This window comes from Cyrtonyx montezumae, unplaced genomic scaffold, assembly GCF_038088225.1.
Source record: "Cyrtonyx montezumae isolate F1298 unplaced genomic scaffold, pur_monq_1.0 scaffold_3, whole genome shotgun sequence".
NCBI classification, from domain to species: Eukaryota; Metazoa; Chordata; class Aves; order Galliformes; family Odontophoridae; genus Cyrtonyx; species Cyrtonyx montezumae.
Genome location: NW_027072034.1, coordinates 103432770 through 103458016, shown reverse-complemented (window position 1 = coordinate 103458016; position 25247 = coordinate 103432770). Strand labels below are relative to the sequence as shown.

The 25247-nt window shown below is 38.0% G+C and overlaps 2 protein-coding genes across 9 annotated transcripts in view; both read right to left on the bottom strand.

The window, feature by feature from the left end:
- RESF1 (retroelement silencing factor 1) overlaps positions 1-25247 on the bottom strand; it is a 307071-nt gene that overhangs the window by 73246 nt on the left and 208578 nt on the right. The gene's annotated exons all lie outside the window — the stretch shown is intronic.
- Positions 7820-25247, bottom strand: part of BICD1 (BICD cargo adaptor 1) — a 153233-nt gene continuing 135805 nt past the window's right edge. The window contains exons 9-10 of one of the 6 annotated variants that reach the window (XM_065742627.1): positions 16739-16814; positions 7820-10849 (exon numbers count right to left, since the gene is read on the bottom strand). In XM_065742627.1, the coding sequence (XP_065598699.1) occupies positions 10762-10849; positions 16739-16814 (164 nt within the window). In that variant the 3' untranslated portion in view covers positions 7820-10761. Of the gene's footprint in view, positions 10850-16738; positions 16825-20796; positions 20872-25247 lie in introns of those variants that run through there. The other 5 variants (XM_065742619.1, XM_065742620.1, XM_065742625.1 and 2 more) reach the window with 5 other exon arrangements.

Genomic DNA, 25247 nt, shown 5'->3' with positions numbered 1-25247 from the left:
TGAGGTAAGGGAATCACATATATCCCTTAATTCTACTGAAGGATTGCTGCTTAGAGGGGTAATTACAACTTAATTAGTTTTGTTAGACAAATCTTTCGGAGTGGCATGCCCGTAACAAGGACTAATTTGCTTTTAGAGGTCTCAGAATATTCTTCATTATCACCACCATGGATTAATTAAATTTATTTCCCACTATCCATTTAGTATCAGATATTCAGATACCATTAGCAACAGTACTTTAGTTTTGATTTAGATTAACTACAGATGAAAACAATCTTCTGGAAGGTTATTTCAGTAAAAGGGAGGGAGAAGACAAGGCATGCTTGAGAAAAAGTCACTCTGTTTCTTCTTTCCTTCTGCAGCGAGACCTGATAGCAGCTATGGAGAGCATTTAAAAAAACCCACCATAGTATAAATTCTTCACTTGAGACATTGGAATAGTGTCTAATTCCCAGGACAAGAACAAAAGCTCTGTAAATTATATCACACACCCCAAATCCATAGTCATGTGCTGTTAAAGTTCTGAATACATTAAATGATGCCCTTGCCCCTATGAATGCTTTAGCAGTAAAGCAAAATGATTCCATTCTCTTTAGTGGGTCAACACCTAGGGAAGCAACAGGCTGATCAAACATGAAAGGGAAGGCAAAACTTTTAGTTCCAGATCTAGAAGAAAATGTAACACACTCAATGCTGCAACACTCCCTGAGCTTTGTGTCTGTCCCTAATTGTACAAACCAAGCTTCCAGGTACTTCAGATTTCAGCTAATGAGGCATACGTAGATGCACAGGAGTCTCAGCACACTTCAGTAATTAGTAACAAATTTAAACAGGACTTCAAAGATGTTGCTGCATTTGAAGGCTCCTCTGTTAGCTTCATCCGCTTATACGTTCATTCACTGCATTCCACACTCCATGTTCTCCTTGGATCTTCATGGCCTGGGATGATATCTGTTTGGAGCAAAGGCTCTGAGAAGGATGTAAATGTTGGTCCTCTCCCATTTGTGAATTCTCTATTGTACACCAAATCTCAAAACTAGCATTTCATTTGTATTTTTACTTTTCAATACATTTTTGGGAAACTTTACATTGCAAACAGACCTTTTCTCCAGAGATCTAACATTGCCTAATTTTAGAACTCAATACTTAAAATTTTGCGGTATACATCCAAGGCTTTATACGCTGCAAATGGGCATACCTTCACAATACTGAAATGTGCCACTTTTATATTCAAGCGTAAACAGAACTAAGCATAACTGCACGGGTGAGGGGTGCTCTGAGAATGGACTGAGACTTCAGAAATTCCAGAATCTTAATCTGGGCTCAGTCACAGACACGTACTCATGATTCTGATCACAGTCTTTAAGAGAATGCTGTCAAATTACAGGAAACCCAAATTCTCTACCAGAAAAAATAACATCCACATTCTTCTGCACTAACATTGTATGGGGAAGGAATGTTTTCCCATGTTTAGGCAGTCTTATTATCTTGGGCTTTGTGAGTCAGACTGCCTTTTTAGTTTACAGGCCTGACACAGTCAGAAGGAAGGAGTAGGTCTAAGGAAATTAAAACAAGAGCATTGATGTTAAAAGTCAGCTATTTATAGTGAGGATCTATTAATACCAAGTACTGCAGCGACAGGGAACTAGCTCTAAATTAACCCAAAAGTTAGAGCAACATAGCTTCTGTAGCACGGGCCTAACCCTTGCTGACAATACCTAGTGACCACATCTAAAAACCACTCACTGTTCATGTGTATGCAGCAGGGACATATTCAGAGAGGTGGAAGGTTAGGCGTAAAGAAACTTTGCTCATCTCAAACACTAATGATATTTTTCACCCTCTCAGTCTCAACTTCTCTACGTGCAGGTGAGAGATAACAGTACCCATTTTGCAAAGATGTTTCAAGAATTAATTAACATGCACAGAATACTCTGAAGATAAAAGGAGCCAGTTCGCATTTGGCTCGGATAACAGAAGCCTTTGAAAGCAGTTGTGCCTCCACAAAGGCATTTCCTCTTTCAGTAATGCAAGACGTTGATATTGCTGGTATCTGTATGCACTACATTCTTTTGTTTGAATTTTACACTGGGACTGACTGAATCTGTCACAAACTAGCTGTAAAAGCACTTCTCAGTCACATCTTCAAACTGCACAAGGTACTACACATTGTGCCCATCATCCTCTCATTTCCTCAACACAGCTGAACACTCAAAAAGCAGATGAAGCCATCTCAAGTTCAGGGGAGCTCTGTTCCAGACTGGAAATGTTTTTAAATCAAATTTCAATGCAATGAGCTAGAAGACAGATCCATTCACTTGGAGCAAATCAAGTTGCCCAGACAGCTTGGGATGTTATAGTTCAAAAGCCACTTGATTTCTAAAGTAACTTCCCTGTGTTCTAAGGCCTGATGGTAGCAGCCATAAAGCCACGATGGACAGCTGTCACTTCATCTTAGAACACTAATAAGTTGTTAGTAGAAAAACCTACCTTGGATGGATCAGCTCAAGTCATCTGAGCTTATAAAGGCTGCATGCCTCTGAAACAGCTTTCCCATCTCTATAACAAATCACTTTAGTCTAGTGTAGGTTGATAGAAGATGCATGCTATAAACACAATAGATTTTTTCTCCAGTTACCATATGCCTTTCCCTTTTCTGTGAGGGCAAATAAATATAGGGCTCACGCTTTTGCATTCAGGATAGCATAGAATCAAAAAAAAATTAATGCTGGAAGAAACCACTAAGATAATCTAGTCCAACTGTCAGCCCATCACCACTGTGCCCACTGACTGTGACCCTCAGTGCCATATCTACCCACTGCTTGAAAACCTCCACAATGACTCCACCATCTCCAGTACTATCTCCAAGGGAACTCCATACTCACACTGCTTTCCATGTTGTATTCTTAATCCTTTTAAATAGTCTCTTACATGAAGCTGTACCACAAATACCATTTTCTCAGTCACGTACAATTTAAAGTTGTTTTTTCTCCCTAAAACCGGTCATCCAAACTTATATGTGAAGCTAGATAACTCCCTAACTGTGCAAGAGAATTTATAAACAATAACAAGTGAAGTGTATGTTTACTAATTTACTGCTCCAACTGAGAAGTAAGCATTCTCGCAAAGATCAACATTTTTTGCTGGATCATTTAGCTTCTACTGAGTTGTCAGCTGTAGCACTACATCTTATTTTTGTGAAAAAATGTTACTTTTCCTTCAGGCAATAACTCAAACACTCCTTTGAGAAGAAAGCAGTTGAGCCTGTGCTTTTAGCACATCTGGCTTTATTCCAAATATTTTTTCCCAGCACACATATACTTATCTATTTTAGCTCCATTTTTCTCAGTATTTAGTTCTATATATAAAACCCTCCATGTCACAGGCTGCTAAAAGATGCGGATGTCAGGCTCTTTGACATCTCTCTCTTCATTACTAGTACCCTTATTCTTATTGATGCTGGCCTACCAGTTGTCTGTAACACTGAGAGGTGAACCATGGCTCCTGCTGTCTTTGGGCACAACTGGGAGTACTCTGCATTTCTCTGAACACAGCTGCAGAATCCAGCCAGGAACAAGAACATATGGTGGTAGTAATGGGGAACCTGAGTTCCAGGATCTTGTCCATTATCATCTAGCATGTTTTTTTTGTTGGGTTTTTTTTTCCCCACAGGAAACATAGTAGTCCGCTCATCAGAAGTCACCTCCCACTACACAACATGAGGTAAAGGTTCTTCCCACGGGAGACATTATAACAGACATTCTGTGGAAATGTAAGGTATTTTTAGATTAAAAACACATTTTTTTAAACTCAGACCATTTCATTGACCTTACTCATAGCATTGCCTCCACAAGAGCTCTGCAGGAACACATGAAGAGATGATTCAGAGAAAAAGGCAGGCACAACTAGGGTTAGCAGTTTCTCAAATCAACTTAGCCATGAGAACATCTACAGAAGTAGCAAAACCCAGCAAAACTGCTTTCAAAACAAATGCACTCAGGAAGAAAAGTCTGCCTTCTCTCTTACTTATTCTCAGAAAACCTTTTCATTAAAAAAAAAAAGGGGGAAGAACAGCTGGTAGGTGAAAATTCTACTTCAAGCGGTCACGCTTCTGCTAGGATGACCACGTAACACCTTTACCACAGCCGTAGTTCCCATCACCTCTACCACAGAGGTCAAGCAGGCTTGGAGGCATGATCTTCTCCAGGCCAGTTTCTAGAAGTTGCACATTTGCTGCCCCTCAGGGGCTCTAAGAGCACTGAAGGTCATGACAGGAACTGTATCAGCCACCTGCCTGCTACAACTACACACCTGAAACACCCACAGGCCTGGATGTTGAAGGAGCGAGGGCCAAGGTCCACTTGCTGCCAAAAACAGGTGCTCTGACAAGCAAAAAAGGTGTTTCTGACATTAAAATGCAGCCAGAACATGCTGTACTGTGTGCTGCAATCCCAGCCCAATTTTAGTCCAATTTTATCACTTCCTTTGCTTACCCGTTCCCTGACAGTAGAGATTCACATCTCACACAGCATTCTTGTAACTGAGGCCTTATATAGATACTGGAGCATTTCAGAGAATTCTCAAAATTGCTGGAAGACATATATGGTGAATGAGTCTTTACTGTAATATCTCCTCAATCTCAGAAAACAGAGGAAGCATCTTTGATTCAGTTCTGATTCCTTTCTCCTTTGATATTTATTTCCTTTCCTTCCATTCTGACATCTCTTTCCATACTCAGTTATAGATCTACAAGATATAAATCAGTTTAAAAGCACAAGCCAAGCCAAGCAATTGCAAACTGACAGAAACACAAGTAGACCAGACAGCATGGAGTTAAATGAACAAAAACGGCCAGTTTATTCACTGGAACACTTATGCATTACACTGTAATTTTTAATTGGAACATAAAGATGTAAGAATCAGCATACTGGCTTCTTTTAATTGTCTTTAGCACTAGAGTGTTTTTCCCAACCATTTGACTGCATGATCATATTACACATGGACAAGCACAGACTTTATGAATCCCTCACAAGGCATCAATCTAGGATTGAGTACAAGGAATTACATGGGAATTATTTCAACTTTAAAAACAAACAATGCATTTTTGGAAACAAGAATTATTTAACTGTTTTTTTTTTGTTGTTGTTTTTTTTTGCTTTCAGCATAAAGTAGCAACAAGAAGAGTTTCCAGTGTTCAGTCTTTCACAAATGGACATACATACTTCTATATTCTTCACCATCTAGAAGTACTCCATCATTTAACCCCAAGAAGGCAGGACAACATAACATCAATCCAGTGTAGGAGTAGCTGAGTTACTACAGCAGTAAATGTACAGTATACAAATTTGCATTTGTCACAAACTCCACCAATGTTAAAACTCTTGTGAAAGGAACACAGCAATCTGTATGGTTCGTTAGATACAGAACATCATGCAAAAGATAACATCCAATAGACTACAAAAGTCACAAAACATCAGTTTTCATTTAAGTTGTTTACAAAGGATCAAGTTAATTAACCCTTTAACAGTCAAACCATAGGGCTGAAAACCAATGGGGCAATAACTAATAAGATAGGCTTAATTTATCCACTGGCATAGCACACTCAGCTATACCAGTGAACAGGAAAGAAGAAACAGCCAAACACCAACAAGCTAGATAACTCTTATTTCTTATTCACACTTGATTGAACAACATTTCGGCTATCAAACTAGTCTACTCAAAAAATTATCAATCATTTTCATTGATTTCCAAACTATTCTTGAAATCAAGTTACTGTATAATTTCGCTCACAAATGCTGGGGAAAATAAAAACATATTTTTCTCAGCTATTTCTTTCACAGCAAATAACGATAAACTAAACAAATATGGAGCTTCATGGAAAGACATCCCTGAAACACAGGGCCCTACCACCCAGAGTCTGCCTGCTCACTGATATCAATCACAGAACATCAGAATTTTCCTTTACTTTTTTGTTACTTTGTCACTTGCCTTTTATTATACATTTCATGAAAGGGCAATTCAGGAAACATACTAAAATCCTGAAAGGAAAGGCAATAGCAGATAAGCAGTTCTAAATTACCCAAAAAAAGGATGATGATCACAGTCTAGTTGAAAAAATAAAGACTTGTATATCCATCTCAAGAATCAGGACTTGCCAATTACTCCAAAAGGAGAGACCTCAGAGCAGAGGTCTCCTGAGGGCAGCCCACCCTTAAATGAGGTTAGTGAGGGGTGAAGCCAGGCTCCAACCCTTCTGGTCACACAGGTGAATTGCTTTCACCTGTGCTGCCACGGCTGGCTGTGGTCCCCTCACCAGGTGCTCCATCACTGGTTTGGCCCTGACTTAGCAGTTCTCAGGTTTTAAGACACACCTCAAGATGAAATACAAAGACTCGGCGATAGTCCCCTTGCCTTATTAATATGAGGAGTATGTACATCACAGAAGAAATAAGAATTTTCTGGCTTAATTATGGCTATGGAAAAGCTACATGATGTTAAGAAAGGCAATTGCTTTTATTTATTTATTTTCTCCCCATAGGATGCTTAATTATACTTAAACAAAACAAAAAACCCTTAATGGTTAGAAAAGTCTGAATACTGGATATTCCTTTCAGACTCACTGCACATGCAGCAGAAGAAAACTGAAGGGATGACTGGAACTTTTAAAGAAGTATCAATGGCAAGTATCGTACTTCAAAGATAAAACATCAGTGCCTGCTATTTTCAAAGGCAGATTTCATATATCCTAGGTCGATGGATATTTTGCACTGAAGTAGGGAAAGAGATCTCAGAAGGACTCATGTAATATACTCTGATAACAATGACAATGGTGGTCAATCCAACTATGGCAGTGCAACTCTTCTCACTGGCACTGCACGCTGAACAACAAGATAGTTATCACAAGGGCCCAGATTTGCAGGTGTTGTTAGCAGTGTGATGAGAACTGGACAGTGTTTTACAAACAGCTGCACTGCAGTATTTGCAACATACCTAGCATGAGCAGCCTCCATAGGTGAGGTCACATTTCATAAGTGACACTGTAATTCATAGCATAATCTTTTTGTTAACACTTAAATATGGCAAATGGCTTAAACATGTCAACAGTCTTTTCTAATCAAAAAATGAAAGGCCATCTTGGCATTAAATCTTGCAGTGTTACATTAATTGCAGTTCAATCTATGAAATCTACTGTATAGCTATGCTTACGTTAATTTGATATGAAAAATGTGGATGGAGCAAGCACAGAAGTCCAACCTGTCAATGAGATCGATCAGAAAGAATACCCCAGTTGCCCCCACTTTGAAGCCACAAACTTCCACACAATCAACATGAGAAATTATAGTAGTTCCTATTTCTGTAAAAGCCTCCATTAACCTTCTGATAGAAAATATATTTTCCATAATATTGCATCTTACAATTAATATTTATTTATTCATCTCCCACCCCCTTATATTTCCATCTTTTTTTTTTCTTTTCCACACATATCCTATAAACTGCATTTCCAGAATTGTACCATTTCTCTGAACAATGAAAACTTTGTTCACTACAGCAGTGAAATGAAAACAGTGTTTCAAATCCAAAGAAATTTCAAAGCCATCACAGAGAACAAAAGCTTCATTTCAGATATGAAAATCAGAGCACAATTTGAACTGCTTCCTCCCCGTGTAGGACACATTACAGCATTTCTGAGCACGCTCAACCAACCACTGGAAAACATACATATCCTTTTTATTTACTCTTTCAGAATGGATAACACCCCACCATACATTAATTTTAAATGGGCAAAGCATATTTTTTTAATGAAAAAAAAAGGCTGTATGTAAATATCTCCTATAAAATAGTTCACAAAGTTGCATGCTATCAATCACTACATAAAAAAAGAAGAGTTTATCATCTCAAGTTCAAGATATGCATTTTATTTTGTACTGGTTAACTGACAAAAGTTGTCCCCAGGGACCTACACAGTTTCATAACTTACAATGCAATAACTACAGCCATTTGTACATTTAAATCGTTTTGTTTCTAGTTCTCTTAAATTTCCAACATTTACTTGCTTTATTACATATTAAAAAATGTAAATTGAAAACTTAGAAATGAAGAATTTAAAGCTTAAGAGGATAAAAAATTTAATAAACCCACTTAGTTCTATAAAACAGGGCCACAATTTCTATACCATTTAATGCTGTTTCATAACTCTTGATCAACATGGAGATACCAGTACGTTTCAATTTCCCGAAGTTGTTCTGCAAATCACAATTGGAAACAAATACATTACCAAACAAACATTCCACTACAACATTTTTTTCCAATATATTCATATCTATATAGAAAAGAAATGTATTTCACTGAACTCCTGTTTAACTAAGATTCAGGGAATATGTTTGATTTGGATATGAAAATAGGAGAATCTATTCCAAGTACAGCCTGCAGTAACTATTCAATGTGCAACGCAAATCCTTTGTCTGCTTAACTCTCAACAATATTCCTTATTGGTCAAAGACATATCACCACTGTTTCAGAAGATAAGTGCACCCTACACCAGTCTGCAAGGTCAGGGATTGTGAGGTGCTGTTGGGAGAGGCAGCATCTGCCTCTGACAAAAATGGTTTTACTGTTTATTTTTTAGTAAAAATCAGAATAGCAGCTAATATTCACGTCAAACAATATGATTGAGCTGACTTTTACTTGACTTTTCTCTGACAAGACAACATGTAGGTTAAGTATGACACTAAATAGTTATGTAAATGTATACGAGAAGAACCACATGAACTGCATGGTAAACCTAAGCAGAACATTGCCGAGTGTTGTCTGTTCAATCTGATCAGAATTTGATGTCAGTTTGTTCCTATGTTCTTCGCCTTTGACTCTGAATGTTTTGTTACAATAGCTCAGCTGCTTTGCCAAGGCTACAAGTGATACACACCGTTGATTACAGATAATATTTCTATTTACAGCACCTTCATTACTGGTACCATGGAAATAATAATTGTTAGGCACACTGATTGGTCACTGATTCTTTCCTCTGCTGATGTTCTGTGTATCATAACGTTTGATAAGCACTGTTCCTAACAGAAGCCCGAGTTTATTTTCTCAGACTCTTGACAGAATGTGAAAAAATTATTCCAAGCATATCTGCAGCAATTTCTGTCCAGCTGCTCTGTCCTTAGGCTGCACTGTGTTTCCCACTTGTTAGTCATACTTACACTGCAGAGAAGGAATAAAGACATGGAAATATCTAAGCCATTGTTCTGTAAATAAATTAAGGCCACCTGACAGAGCAAGGACTGTTAATTACCAACAAGTAGGCAGCACTGAAGACTTCTCCTAGGTAATGACTAGATGAGAAGTCCAGAGGTGCTGAACTGTTACACCTTAGCAGCTTGCCTTGCTGTCAGGTACTGTGCAAAGTAAATTTTGCTATCCTTGATTTTGTTCTGAAACACACTATTAAAAATAATAATAATAAAAGAAAGAAAAATGTTAACAACCCAAGAGATTATTCAGCTTTTACAGGAAAGAATCTTCAACTAGGAGCACTGTGCACTGTTGCAATAGAGTCTGTGTAGTGTAGATCACCTGAGTATTTGTCATAAACTGACATGAGCTAAGGTTCTGTATCTGTTGATTTTTGGCAAGGAAAAAATGCACTGAAGTCCTGCTAGCTTTGATCCACACCATTAAGCCTACCTGCAGGAGTTATTTCACCACAGAATATTTCACATAGAATATCTGAAACTTCACCGTTCAAACTAGTCTTTCAGGGTAAGGCCTCAAGCTAGTATCCTGAATATGGGAGCAGGAGGAAAACATTTTTAATTAGCACACAACACTGTACTGGTTTTAGATTTTTTTGTCTCTAATACCAAATAGAAAGTAACAAAACAGCACCAATTCATCTACTTGTCTGAAATGCAAAAATGTAATTGCAATGTAGCAAAATGGAAAACAAATCAATACATCATCCTCTCAACTCCTTCTTAGGCTAAATAATGATCTTCCAGTGAAAAGCTCAAACAAAGCCAGAAGTTAATGAAATAGGAATTAAAAAACAAGTGCATAAACAATATCAGTGCGGCGGCAAAATATACAGTCATCGTTAACATTTCTATTCAATCCACTGCCAACATTTTTTGTGCAATAAAAATTGGCCATGTGCTGGCCAATACAGCAAGCCTCAGTTTAATATTAACACAGTCACTCTTCACTTAAGCTATTTCTGCTTGTGTAAAAATAATAATAATAATAATTAAATACAACTCTTGCAAAAAAAAAAAAAGAAGATTGCATTTTATAAACACGAAATTATGGTGCAAATAAAGTAAGAAGGAAATATCACACCCTTAATGACAAAAAAAAATTTGAACTGGTTCCTATGGTGAACTTAGAGGTTTTGAGGGTAGGGCTTAGTAACATACTTTTTCTTTATTAATATTGGCTTAAGTCTCTCATTGTTTCAGAGGTAAAGCCAAGCAGCTGGGAGGAACATTTCCATTGAGATATTAAATTTCACTACACTTTAGTTGTGATGGTAAAGTTTGAATACAATCAGAGGAACCATAAAAAGTCTTCTCGATAGGTTGGGCTCTGTGCTTTGTGTTCTTCTTCTCAACCTTCCCTCAGTTGCCAGAGCAGTGGATATGAATCCAGACTTATCGATGCAGCAACAAGGCAGGACTGTCTACCCGCTTGCTGGGAACAACCCAAACCTTTGTTGCATGAAGTCCACTCTATTTGCGTTTTCTCCTATGTTGCATATGAAGATTAGGGGTAAGGAGGAGGCTTAGAGAGACAGTTGAGAGGGGCACACTGAGAGCTGGAATGTGGCTGCTCTTCTGGAAGAGCACTAGGACTGAAAATTAAAAAAGAAAAAAACGTGCTTAAATACATGGCAAAGTTTTAGGTGCATGTAAATTGTACAAGGCTGGAAACAAAACTCTAAAAGGTGATGAAAACTCATCTGTAAATTTGTATCCTCGGATACACAGCATAAAGAAAGAAAATCCCCGGCATGCACACACTTAGCAACAGCTGAATGTATGACATGAAATGCTGTGGGTAGCCTGCTTGACAGCTCACATACACGTGTCTGCATACATACACGTATTGCTGTTTGCATGCTCTGATGAAAAATGCTTTGTAGAGAAATGAACGCACTTGTGAAAAGGGGAAGCAACTTTGAAGAGTAATATGCACTCTTTTTGTGAGGGTTAAAAATTATTTATACACAACTGATTCATTGCTCCAAATGAAGGAAAGTGCTGACATGGTTTTGTCATTTTGTGAAAACACTGTCTCTTACTGAAAGCAAGCTATTCACTATTAAATTCAAATAACTACACTGTGACCTTCCTCATCAGGCAACATAAATATTATGTATTTTATAATCCAAACTTCCAAAGTCTTATTCATTTTATATGTTTGATCAGCTTCAGTCCTGCTTTTTTTTATTGTGGACTATTTTTCATGAACAACTGTTCCAATGGCAGCATCATGCCTCAAGCCTCTACATGTGCAATTATAGCGTTCCCTGTCATAGGGTGCAGAGAGGTCTGAACTGGCTTTCAATAAACCAAACGTGGTGGAAATTGTGGTCTATTAGCGGCAGCAGAAAGATAAGGCGCAGCTAACATAAACGCACCCCTAATCCTTGGTGCAAAGTTCCATAACATTCAAGCAAAGCTTCAAATGCACAGGTTTACTCATTTATATACTGTGCAGCAGCAAGCAGTGCAGACACTGCTCAAGTGAGCCCCAAAGCCTTGGCCTGTCCTGTTTTATGAAGATGAACTTCAGCTCATCTAGCTGGAGCCAAGCTAAGTGTCAGCCATTAAACTTTCCAGGTAAGCATATGGAAAAGCAAGATTCCAAAGCAGAATACAAATAAATGCAATTTATTCTAAAAATACATCTGCAAAGAGGTTGATTTTTTTTTTCTTAATCCTTCAAATGTTCTATGGTCTTGAAGTTATTCCAAGCTCAATAGTGTGATATGTGATGAATCACAATCAATTTACAGCCCCGTCTTAAAGAAAATTTGCTTTTTCCATTTTCCTTCTTTAAAAACCATGCATATTATCTCTGCAGTACAGACTATCGAGCGCTGGCTGAAGGCGTGCAATTAGACTATTGCTGGAAATGAATCAATTTGAAATGCCAGTGGCATTTGAACGTCTGCCATTGGAAATGCCAGCAGTACTGAAAATGTCTGTAGTTCCACATACAAGAAACAAAGAAATGGCACTGCTCGTCCCAGAAGACGGAAACAAGTGTGTACCACTGCCATTAAGAAAGGAAGCAGCAAAGCCCATGTTCAAAAATCAAGCAAGCCCAGGTGATTATGCCCAAAAAATCCATGGATATTGCAATTCAGCAGGAGCTGAAGCCCCTGCACCTCCGGGCTTCTTTAAAGATCACAGACTTGCATGTCTTCAGTTAAACTCTGCTTCACATTTCTGCTCCTGAAGATGAGCTGCCTGAGTACAAAATAGCTGGTGAGAGTGAGTTACAGAAGCTCAGGACCTCATAGGCTTCATTTTGAGCTTGGCTTACTAAGTCAGTCCCAAGGAGTTGGCTGCTTTTTAGGACTATGACTCCTCAGTTCATACATAATCTAAAACTAACCACCTAGGAATAAATATTTCATTCAAAATATTTTCTTGAAACTTTACTAGTTGAGCTTATTTAATCAAACACTCTGAGAAACCAAACCCGTGTTCTCTAAGTATTATTTTCCATGGCTGTAATCATCTTTTTGTTCTGTCACATTCTGCAACACACTAATGCAGACAGAGAATCAAAGAGGGATCTGAGAGATCTTTTCCTCCTCCTCTCAAATGAGTGCCTCAGGAGTGACTGAAGATGGACCAAAAAGGTCTGCATTTACTCTAGAAGCTACCCACTCATGAAGAGCCATCTCCAGGCTTCAGCATCTCCTAAGCTTTCCTGATAGCCTTAAAAAAGGCACTACTAAGTTTTTTCAGAGAAATAAAAGCGAATCAAAACTTTAACACAGCACATCTGGGGAAGGCAAATAAGATGACATATTAGTCTACAAAGATCTCCTTGCTCTCCTCCATTGCTGCCCCATTTCTTTTGTTTGTATCTTTTTTAACTCAAAAGGACTCCAGTAATTGTCAAAAAGGAATAGAAACTCAACATTTTCCTTTCCCATTAGCAGAGGTACATTTGTTTTTTGAGGCTTTCTTCCCAGCTTTAAAAATAAACAACATATGATGTTCTTGCTTCATGGGGGAGGAGTGGTGAGGAAAGAGACATATTTAAGACTGAAACACTCTTTGAGACAATTAGAAACTCCTCTATACATTTAGTCTCATTAGCATTCTGACATTGCTTTCAGCACAAAATCAACCTTGACTGCAAATCCTATAATAAAAACTATTCCAGAATATGTTCCGTTTAGGAAGCACTATGTGTAGAATTGCATTCTTTATTTCTTCACAGTAGTCCTGTGTTGCTTCTCACTTTCAAATAAAAGTACACTCCTGTCCACAAAAGGAATTGAAAATTTTGTCTCACCATTCCCTTTTCAATAGATATTAGGGGCATTGAGAAGAGAAAAGAATTACAAGGTTATCAGTACAGGTACCTTTGCAGCAACATACATAACCCATCACTTATAATCCTAGTAGATTTGAATCGTATCCTAACACTCTACAGTTGTGCCATCCTCCTTTAGGAGAACAATGCACCTAGTTCAGTTATGCAGATCACTGCAGCACCATGTAAGCAAAAACTGCATTATCCATCAAGGAGAACCAGCACGGGAGACATGGCATGCAGAGTGCTTTCTATGGCAGGACAGGTGATGGTGGCAGCAGGTCCTGGAGCTGAGCTATCATGCACGTTGACAGTTACAGGCAGTAGAGGGTGGCAGGTGAGATTCAGAACATGAAGCAATGGAAGAACCAAAAGCTGTTGGCTACTAATGGAGAATAAGAACATTGTTATATTTCTGCCCATAGGATGTTCACTGCTTTTTAAACATTTTTGTAATCCTCTTTTTAAAGGCTGCTATCATTTGGGAATGTATCCATTCAGTCGATGAATGTGGCCTGTGTAATTTTTCATGTTGCTATTATTGCCTGTTTTTAAGCAGCTCTCTCCCCTCCCAGCACTCAAAAAGCTCATAGTATATTTCTAAAATCAATTGAAAAATATCATGCAAAGCCCTTTGGTGTTAGTAAATACTCCATTGTTTCTTAAAAACGTCATTCACATGCAATATTTTCTGGCACAGATTGTAATTGTAACCAATCAGCAATGGAAAATACAAACAGACCAGTGATATTTTCAGAACCCAACCCTTTTATGTGCATTTTACCTTATCCATTTTTAATCTTAAGGAAATAAGATTAACCCATTTCACCCTATTTTTATTTTATTTCCTATTTTACATGGAATGAAATTATCATTTCTTACAAAATCATGAATACTGGTTTAATTTGCAGTATCGGGATTTTGTTTTGTTTGATTATTTTTAGATAACATGGGTCTAGCATTTGCTCCAAAGACAGACATATTCTTGTTAACGTTGGGTGGCAGTAATATTTTAGTCTTGTGCATCCAGTACTTTTTAGGGTAGGCCTACATGTGGTTGCTTGCCCACAGTCCTGGACCTAGAAACTGTGGTGTGGCATGGAATGCAGTGGGAGCTTCTCATGCATTGCTTCATCATTTTATTTTGAAAATATCTAACAAAAGGTTTTCCTAGATTCTCCAGATCAAGTTCTAGCAGAAACATGGAGGCATACACAAAAAGACAGAGATGTAACAAGCTAAACAAATAGACCAGACGTATCTTGGAATTCCATTTGGCTTCTATCTGCTCTTCGCTTTTCCAAATTGGATCACCAAAACCTACACACTGGGATCAACACACTTTCACAACTACTGTGAAAAACCCAGAGTACCATTTAAAATTCAGTATAGATCCTGGATTAGGGAAAGCTCTCTGTGTTTGCTGTTAAAGTTCAGAGTGGATCTGTCTGGGTTACGTCACGAACAAACCAGTTTGAACAAGATTAGACATACTGTGGGATGTGGGAAGTTTCTTTACAAGCTATCACTAGATCCTGGGTGAAATGCCACCACACTGTCACCTCACTACAAGACTGATGGTAGAGACGTAAAAAACAAGCATAGCTCTCTCTTAAAATGGGTGACTTTAGGGCTGGACACAGCTTTAATATACCTTCCTCATCTGGAATAGTTGTGCTACACCAGGAGGGAGTCTGAAAAGAGGAGGAAGGACATCACAAGCTTCTGCCTTCTTGTTCTCCTGGGTATAAACAATGTGAACAAACTTGTCTAACTGGTTCTTAAAAACCCGGTGATTTTTACTCCAGATTTCAATTATTTCATTTAAAGCACGCACAAGCTCGTGCCATCATGCTCTCATGCACTAAATCTGTTACAGTTCACTGCTTTACAAGGCTACGCAGCTATGTAGCCAAGACAAGGAAGACATCAGTGCTGATATACCAAAAATATTGTTCTGCATTCACTTAATCAAAAGAGTATCAATCTAGTGGTAAAAAATTACAGTCAGGTGTCAGTTCAACAGTTCAGGTAAGTAAACCAGTATGTCTTCTTTGTATGATGACTGACATGAATTTTCTTTTTAAATATTAACCATATTACAAAATTAATCATTTTAAGTGTCATTGTTGCTTCCTGTATACTATGGTTTTAGTTCGGAAACGTGACAAGAAAGGCTTCTTGACCAACATACCCAGTTCTGATTGAGATCTTTCTAACTGAGGAAGCACTCAGGGACAAACCAGAAAGCCCTGAGGCTTTCCTTTGGAATGTGCCTCTTTCTGCAGGTTCGTCTGCCAAATAAGGCAATGCTTGCCAGCAAGTGCATAGCAATGGTAAGTTATGTACCTCTTCCCTTCTGAGAAGGGTATTTAAAATTGCAGAAGCAATAGCTTGCTAGCATTTAGGGGAGGAATAACAGAGAAGTACACATGAAGGGGCTTTTCCAAGGCAATTGGCAGACCTGTGAGCTGGCAGAAGGAGTGCTCCGCAGTGCCTCACATGTGCCTGAAAGCTGTACCCCATCCCTCCTCCAGTCTGCGTTATTACAGCAGCCTTCCACACATGAACTTTAACATTCTGTGAGAAAGAGTTTCATAGCAAATAGGGCTGCAGATCAGGGTAAGGTCTAAAAATAAAGGAAATTGTTTTAAATGAGAGAGCACTGTCAGAAGTGACACAGAATATGCTATTTGTGCCTTGATGAATTCCACTATCTCAGCAGTGTGACTTGGCCTTTGCAGCACCTATAAGCAAGGAGGCCAGGAGGCTGCTTTTCACAACATTAAGAACTGAGTATAGCAAGACTGAGCTTCCAGGTCAGGAAGAGCTTTTAGAAAGTTCCTGCTGAGATATCACAAGTGCTTTACAAAAATGAAAGCCTGTGCCCAGCCCTAAAAATCAAGTCCTGCATTTAAGTAAATTTATAAAGCAATAAAGTAAAATCATTGCTGAAACTTCATTAGAAGTCCAAATGAGGGCTGCAATTTTTGACATTTGTGCATCGATGTAAGTGCATGGATCTGTGGTTCGTGTTTGTATTGTCACTGCAGAAATCATCACCACTGCTCAAATTGCTGTTAGTGAAGAACCATAGCAAAGGGGTTTTGCACAAGGAAGACGGGGAGTTGCAGACGTGCATGCAGCTATGTGCAAAGAGAAAAGAGTTAGTTCAGTTTACCTGACATTCTGGCAATCTGGCCCCCTGGCTAGTTGTGAGCCGTGTGGCGGTATGGAGGCAGCAGGCTGCTGACAATCTACAAGAAACTGATAAATTAGACATATATACAGAGAGATTACAGAGCAAGGGGTTAGTAACAGCAATACACGGGCTGTGCATCTGATGGAGAGATTTAGTGAGGAATGTTTTTGTGGTTCCTTATCTGACAGAAACACCTTTTTCCTCATAGCACTAATGTTAGTTGTTGCCTTTTTTTTTCCTTTCAGAAGTAGTGAAGACATTTACATTTGTCTTCCCTTAACAATGGCAATTTTTTGTTTTAAACAGACAGCTATAATGGGTTAGATTCAGGATATGAGTTTAAAACTTATAGCCATCATTCTTCCACAGATGATAAAGTTGTTTCGCTTACATATAATATAAAAAGTGTCAATAAAGCTACCCAAAATTTCTCCAAAGAACTTATATACTAAAACAGTTACTACAGATGCCATCTCATCATGGTCTTCAAGCAAAAGTTTGCAAGAAAATCTGCACAACTTCTAAACAGTGCTTCTGAGAATGACTTTTCATGAAGGAAGGAAGGGAGGAATTGGTACAGCAGGTACTCCGTAGTATTTGGGAGGAGTTAAGAGAAGTGGCTGAACATTAAAAAAAAAAAAAAAAACTGCTTTGGGGCTCATTATTTTCTACTACTATTTACAAGTGTCAAAATAAGTTTTCCCCACATTAATCTGGCCACAGCCTGCATGGTTCACATTGTCAGACAGCACACAGGTCAGCATCCTTCCTGAACATTAGAGAGATTCAGACCACCTGGAGAACTACTGGAAATAACTGTGTCCAGCGCGGTTTGAGATCTGCTGTTCTCCACCTGACTGTTCAGTGGGAAGGAGTTACATACAGTGAGGTTATCAGACTTCATGTGATAGGAAAGAATTTCATTTTCTAATTGCTGCTACTTAGAGCTCAACATCAGTAATCTTTTCTCTTTAGAACATGGATGGCCTCTGAAATGATTTTCTATTCTTTGACTCAGCCAAGTGGAAGAACCTTTGGGTAATTTACTGTCAGGAGTCTGGATAATAACAGGTACAGCACAGAGCAACACAGCTTCCCACCAAGAGTGAGCATCGAATCAAGCACCATGACATTTCATTTTTGTACAAGACTGGAATGCTTCTCCTTGCTCCCTATGAAAATCTCTGCTGACTGAGCAGAGCGGTTTCTTCCTGCTTGACATGGCAGGAGAGGGTTTTGGACATATTCTCAAGTGCGTAGATAACTACTTCAGGAATATTTATGTACAGCTAGTGCAGGTTCCACTGTGTCAGGAAGAAGAAGTGGAAGAAGAAAGGATACTGTGCCATTCTCTCATATGCCAAGATAGTCACTACAGTCCTTGAACTTGAAATACAGTCATTTAATGAACTAGTTTGCAGAAGTCCAAAGCAAAGTTTTCCCTGATAACTTATAGGAGGTAGTGAGAAATGAAGACAGCACAATGCTGTGTGATGAAAAGGTGTGGATAGGTTTCATAAATACAGAAGAAGTTGTTGTGACAGGATTTGCCAGGAATAATGCAAATGCCTGATTTACGATCCTATTCTAATATCCCAGACATCCTGCAAACATTATATGAAGCCTCTTCATCTGCTGGACTTGGCAGAGCACATAAAGAGAGAACCAGATTCTGCAAGCATTATGCAGCCTGGATAAGATCTGTTCAACATAAGCAAGCTCCCTGCTTCACACTGTGGCAGTTCTACTTGGTGTAAGCAGCATGCATAGAATCTAGCTCCCCCTCAGTCACACGTGTAACTAGCAGCCCACGTAACTCAGAAAGGCTGAATTGTCCTTCTACACTTTCCCAGAGTGAAGTATTTGAGGATTATGCTAGGAAAGAGTTAAGCAGAATGCATATAGCTTATACATACATCTGAAATTCAAAGAGGCTCCTATCTACTTACATCCAAGCAGCTGTGCCAGAGCTAACTTTATTCCTTCTGTGTTAATCCTTCTAAATGTTCTGCAGCATTTGTAACCCTATTATTTAAAGCCATGGCAGTCATGAAATGACTGCTTGTTATACTGCATTTAATGCTGAAAACCAGAAGACAGCATTTAGTCTTTCTGCTCTACTGTGGAACTTCTGCTTTTGTCAAGTAAAAGAATGCTTTCTTCTGAAACATTCTACTGAAGATTAATAGTTTCAAACATGCCTTTACTGCCACATGCCATAAAGTCAAGGAAAGTCAGACATACCTGCTTGTACGAAAAATAATTCAGAAGTTAAATTGGAAGAGGTCTGCTCCCACTATTTTTTAAGCCTGTGGGAGTGTCATTCAAGCTAACAAATGAAAGGACAGTTTGACATTTTTGTAGAAGGCGCTTGGGGAGCAGATAAAGGTGATACATGGCATGACCTCAGAGAAAAGCATTGAGTTATTAAATACGAACTGTTTTATTTCCCTATCATTTCCCATTGCTGAGAGGCAATGAATGACTGGGACATGGTATGGGCTGGCTGATCTCCTAAGACCCCTTTTATGACTCTGAACTTGTAACAGAGAATTGCAATTAAATGATGAAATCATAAAAAGCAAAGAGGGGCTATGCTACAACGAAAAAGAACACGCCAATTTTTAGTGAGTACAGCTGGATGTGAAGTGAGTATAGAGACCTGTGGCAATATCAGATCACCATAGCACCTTTTGGATCTTCAAAGGCATGAATTCTACTGTACATTAGGCTTGCTCAGGCTTTTCAGTTCTTAACGTTTTAGCCATTCGCTAGGAATGGAGATGTGAAAGGCTCAGAGATTTTCTTTCACACATTAGTCAGTGCTGATTTTCATTAGGAATCTAAAACCCAGTCTTAACTGAGCTAATCAGCTCCTGATGTAAGAGCATTAAAATAACAAGCTCAGTGAAGCTACATCTGTTCATATGAGAACTGCATGTGCAACTATAAATTACTTGCTGAGAGCAAATCTCTGAAAAAAAAATTTTTTCCTGTGCTTCCCTCTGACGCAGCCATCAAAACAATACATTTCCCTCATGTCGCAATGTGTGCTCTGCCCTCCAATCTATAAACTGGATGGCTCAAATCAACACAGGGCTGCTAATGGGGTTATTAGCATCTGAGAGATGGGCTTGCCTTCTGTTGACATCAGCAATGTCCCCGGTGAAAATTCTAGACGCAAGCATTTTTAGTCCCACCTGCTCAAGACCCAGTAGAACACAGTGGAATATTTCCGTACCTTTTTTAGATTTAGATTTGACAGCATTTTGTGGAGATCACTAAGACCAAGAACAGAAAGAATCCTGAGATAAATACTGGGGATGCTGTGAATGAATAACTGATACAACGGTTTTAATTGTGCCTCGCTATCTTTAGAGAAGGCTTTCTCTTTTATCTCAAAGGATTAAGCTGAGCCAATCAACAAAACAAGTCTTTGTTATTGTTGCCATTTTGTTTTTTAAATAGATAGTATTACATATTTGGTATTTCTGATACAGAAAACACTGGGGAAATCTATTTTTAATTGGAAGGGAAAAAAACACATAGAGGCCTTTTTCAGTCTTTTGAAACACACGTTCCTGAATATCTCATCAACCACTCCAAGATAACTGAAAGCCTTTCTATCATAGCAAAATGTTTCAGAGAATCTATAGCTATTTCACTTTGTGTCACGCTATCCAGTGTCAATTGCGTTTGAGGAATATGCCACGTCTGTGAAGATGTAATTCACAATTTACTTGAAAAGAGAAGCTGTCCCCATTTATATGGTAATTTATTATTTTCTTTTCTGAGATGACAATTTAATAGAAAAGAATGAATTGTTAACAGGATGAGTCAAAAGTACTGGGCAAAAAAATAAATGAGGAGTCTTCTGGTTGTGCAGGGGTAGAAAGACATTGCCTCACACTGAAGGTCTACAAAGACAATGAATCAATCCTCCCTATTAGAAGGCAAGGAACAAGGAGAACTTTCAAACTCAAAAGACAAATGTGATACACCAAGGAGAATGGGGAAGAAGCTTGTAAAACACATGCCCATCTTGCTGAATTGAGCTTTGTAGAGGTGCTTTCAAATTGCAGTCTAATAGGATGAGGCATGTCCGTTTATGTCTAGAGGAAAAACAAATCTTCTTATATATATATCTTTCATAGTCCATGAAACAAATGTTTAGGCTAATATTTGACTAGCTGGTTTTACTTATCATTTTTTCTGCTTTGATCAGAAAGCTTTGACCTTCTTCAAGGCCAAGAGAACGTTAAGTGGTAACGGTTATCACAAAGAACAGCTGACGAGAGGACAGCTACAGTTCACCTTAGAAAAAAGGTATGAACAATGGTACAGGTCAAAGATCAGAATAGTCTCTCCCTTCTGCTTCCAGGGTCAGTTTGGGTCTGGAAATAACACAGTCACTTTTGCCCTGTACAAAGGTCCAGCTGGGAAGCCTGTCAGCTGCATAATGAGTGCAGCTCTGTGTTTCTTGCAGGGTATTCCTGCAAGGAGAGGACTTCAGTGGAGCCACCATACATAACGCCAGCCTTATGAACCTCAGCTCTCTTGGAGCATTGACTCAGGCTTTCCTGACCTCAGAGCAAAATAAGCAATGCCAGGGGGGCTGAGTCATGACACAGAGATGCTGCATAACTCAATAAGAGCCAGCTGTTTTCTTGGCAGCGATAACACTCCACGTAAACTTCACTAGTGGTAAGTTAGCTCTTAAACAGTACTCAGATCCACTGGGCTTTTCCCTGAGTTCTATCCTCCTGTTAAATTGGTGTAAAAGAAAAAAAAAGAAAGAAAGAAAAGGATAGTTGATGGATAGTGGATTATAGAGAGACAAATCTATCTAGCAGGTATCACTTTTGACTTACTTCATAGTGAATATGACATACTGAGAATTTTTTATTTCAAGCCTTACAAATATCCAAGTAATTCATATCTTAAAGTTACTATTCAGAGAAATCAGATGACTTAGATTATTGTTGGTTGGAGATGAAATTTCAACAACCAAAAAAGAATTCTTCCACAACCTATTTCTTAGTCTTCTCAATAATTATTTGAAGAATAAATGTTAAGAGATGTGAGCCTGCTGCTGAACTTGCACACTGAGCTGAAGGCATCAGCAATATCTACATATTGCACCAAGATGCAATAGGTCAGCAGTAGGATGCATCAAAAATCTTCATCTCCTGTTACTTCTGCTTGCTCACTGTCTTCAAATTTGGCCAAGGAATGTCGCTCTGTTTCTACATTCCAAAGCTTCTGACACCTGCTCCTCCTCTTTTCTCCTATTTACCTTCCAGATGAGGCCAGACAGAATAGTCTCAGAGTAAAGATCACAGAAAGTCATCTGCTAACTGCTTTTTCAAAGTAAGACAAGATGACTGAGTTTGCTGGAACAGACAGGGTTATTAAATAGCTATTTTCTTGTAACATTTAGAGAACTGTTATCTGCCTTACTTCAATTCCACAATGCAACTCATGGAGCATCATTAACAACTTTGTGCACTATGTGACAGGTTCACATGGACAGATATAGCTTAGTAGATCTCTTACTCAGTGGCTTCCTAAAATATGTCAGATGTCTTGGTTATATTCCACTGAACTCTTTCATTTATGCAACAGTAACAAAATATTTGCTCTCCCCTTATCTTGCAAGACTTAACTTCTACTTTAAAGATCTGAATTATCCCCAACATTGAGAGCTGTTTTCCCCTCAATCCATGTGCTTCAGGATTGAGATATCAAAGCTTGCTTATGCTACTCTTGCTCATTACTGTAGTTCATATTAAGAATGGTAATACTAATAAAAGATTTTTTCCTCGTCATTAATAAAATCTGCAAAATGCATTTATTATCCAAGTATAAACTAAGAACATTAAAAGAATTCTTGCCAGCTCTGTAGGTTTTTTCACACTTTTTATATTATGATGTTTACCTTAATTTTTCAATTGATTTCTGTGAATGCTTTAAATAATTCCTCATTAAATCTGTCAAGAAGCTAAATAATGGGTTAGTAAAACAGCAGAGATGGGAATGGGTAGAAGCTGAAAGAATACATATGTTCAGTTTCTTTTATACACAGTTCATAAAAAGCACATTTAGAAAGAACTGATGCATCATGAATTACTTATTCACTGACACATTTTAGACATTGCAAAAGAGGAAAAGGAAGGTCTTAAAATAAAGTGTATTTCTGTCTAGATCATTACCTATTTTTTATGTAAACCTTAGTGTCTAGGATATATTTCGTATGGTCACAAATACATCTAAACCAAAAACATTTGCAGTATTCTACAGGAAAACAAAAGGGCCCAATCCAAAACTTGAAGCTAATGGGAATAGCAGCGTTAATAGGCTTTGGAAGAAACAACATAAGGTGCAACTGTAAATTTTCATAGCTCTAAAAATGCAGGCAGGAAGATACTTATTACCAGGGATACTCATTTTGATTAAGGATTTCCAGTGAACTTACTCCATACATCACAACAACCAAAGGAACTGCTCTCATCAGGGAGCTAAAATAACAATGTGTCTAATTTAAACAGGTACTCACTTCTGCTTTGCCTATTTTATGAGATGAGAAGCACAATATTGAACATTCCTGCATATTTGATGGTAAAAATCAGTTAAGTCATGAAACCACATTAAACCTTGTCATAAAACAAGATAAAGACAGATGATTTTTGTTACCAACATTTTCAAGAAACTCGAAATGCTATTTTAGCTAATAGATAACATTGCATTCCAAAGCCCAAAATTTTCACAGAAAGCAAGAAATATCTGGTAATACACCTATAATATATGATGTATCACCTGTGTACCCATTTTGTTAGAAACAACCAGGAGTCTAATAAAAATTTACCAGAGAACTTCAGCAAATGGTGTTAATATTTAATATTCCAGCTAACAATGAGATTGTAACTTGGATATAGAAGGAAAAATGTCAATAACCTTTTGATGAAAATATGCAACAGTAAGGCATGGGTTTCACTGCAATCTTTCTTTTTTTTTTTTTCTTTTCCAAATCTTTTAACACAGAGATTTGGATTTCTATTATAAGAGATTTAGGATCTACTTTTTAATGTAGGGAAAAATACAAGTAAGAATTCAATATAACCCACAGAATTGCAGTGAATTCATGACATAGCAGCTAAATTATGTTGAAGTAGCTAAATTATACTGATCAGCATGAAATGGTTTTGGTCTCATCTGCAGAAACTGGAAAGCTAAGTGAAAGGGAGGAAAAGCACAGAGCATAAAAGTCCTGTTCACAGTGGCACCAAGAGGTAAAAGTACATTTAGCTAGCTGACTTCTTCATCAGTTACAGCCAACTAACGTCCTTGGCAAGGATATTCTTCTTCAAATTCAAAATGGCCTTCACAAGGACAATGTACCATGCTTGAAATGGCATAAACATGTAATGCTCATTAAGCTTCGTTAAATGAGCATATCAGATGCACGACATGGCCCCAAGAGCAAGAAAGTACATACATATATCTGTATATATGCACTAATAACACTCCTTAAACAATGAACACTTATATACACAGATATATCATAGTCACAAAAGTCACAGAAAATAGAACAGTGCAGAACAAAAAGTGGAACACAGGTATTCATGACTGAATTATTCTTTCTGTGAAGAGCATAACATTCAGTTAAAAACAAACAAACAAGGAAATCCTCTAACTTTTCAAAACCCTGGTAAAAGTCACATAAAATCTGTTTCCTACAGAGAGCAGAGACACATTATATCAGTACTGCAAAAGCCTTGACATAGCCAGTACTTTGCTTGATTATACAAGTTCAGAGATAACTTGCATAGTAGAAGTAAATAACTACTTTGAAAACTGTTCACAGGATGACCTGATAAATTATGAAGATCTACAAAGCACACTCCTAACAAGATTAAGGTCTCATCTGATAAAGTTTTTCAAATGACTTCTTCCACGATCACTTTTAAAATAAGCTGTGTTTCCTTCAGTGTTCAGATTTCTAACAGTCCTACTGTTTCAGATGTGAAGGAAGTGTACTAAAAAAGGCAAATTTTAGGTAACTGAAGTAGCATTTATAGTAGTGTGGTTCAGAAACCTCTGAAAAGCATTGTGATCCTGGTATTTAAGTTCAAAAGCAAAGTTATAACAATTTTTTACAAAATATTCCTCAGTAAGAAAAAAACACACACAGCTACAGACCTTGAGCTTAAGCCCTATTCACCACATAATGAAAGAAGACACAAATCACTAGTAAAAACAGAGAGCTACAGAAGAAATTAGTCTTGGATGATTTTCTATTAAGAACATATGTAAGTATTTATATATACTTTTAATTATGTATGAGAAGTGATGAGCTTAGTGTTTCAGCAGTTGTGCTATTATATGGCACTCCTTGTGCTGTCTTTATCTTCTGCATTAGTCTCTTCTCATGAGAAGTAAATGCCATTCTGTAAATCAGCCTTGCAAGACACCTGAAAATCAAGCAAAC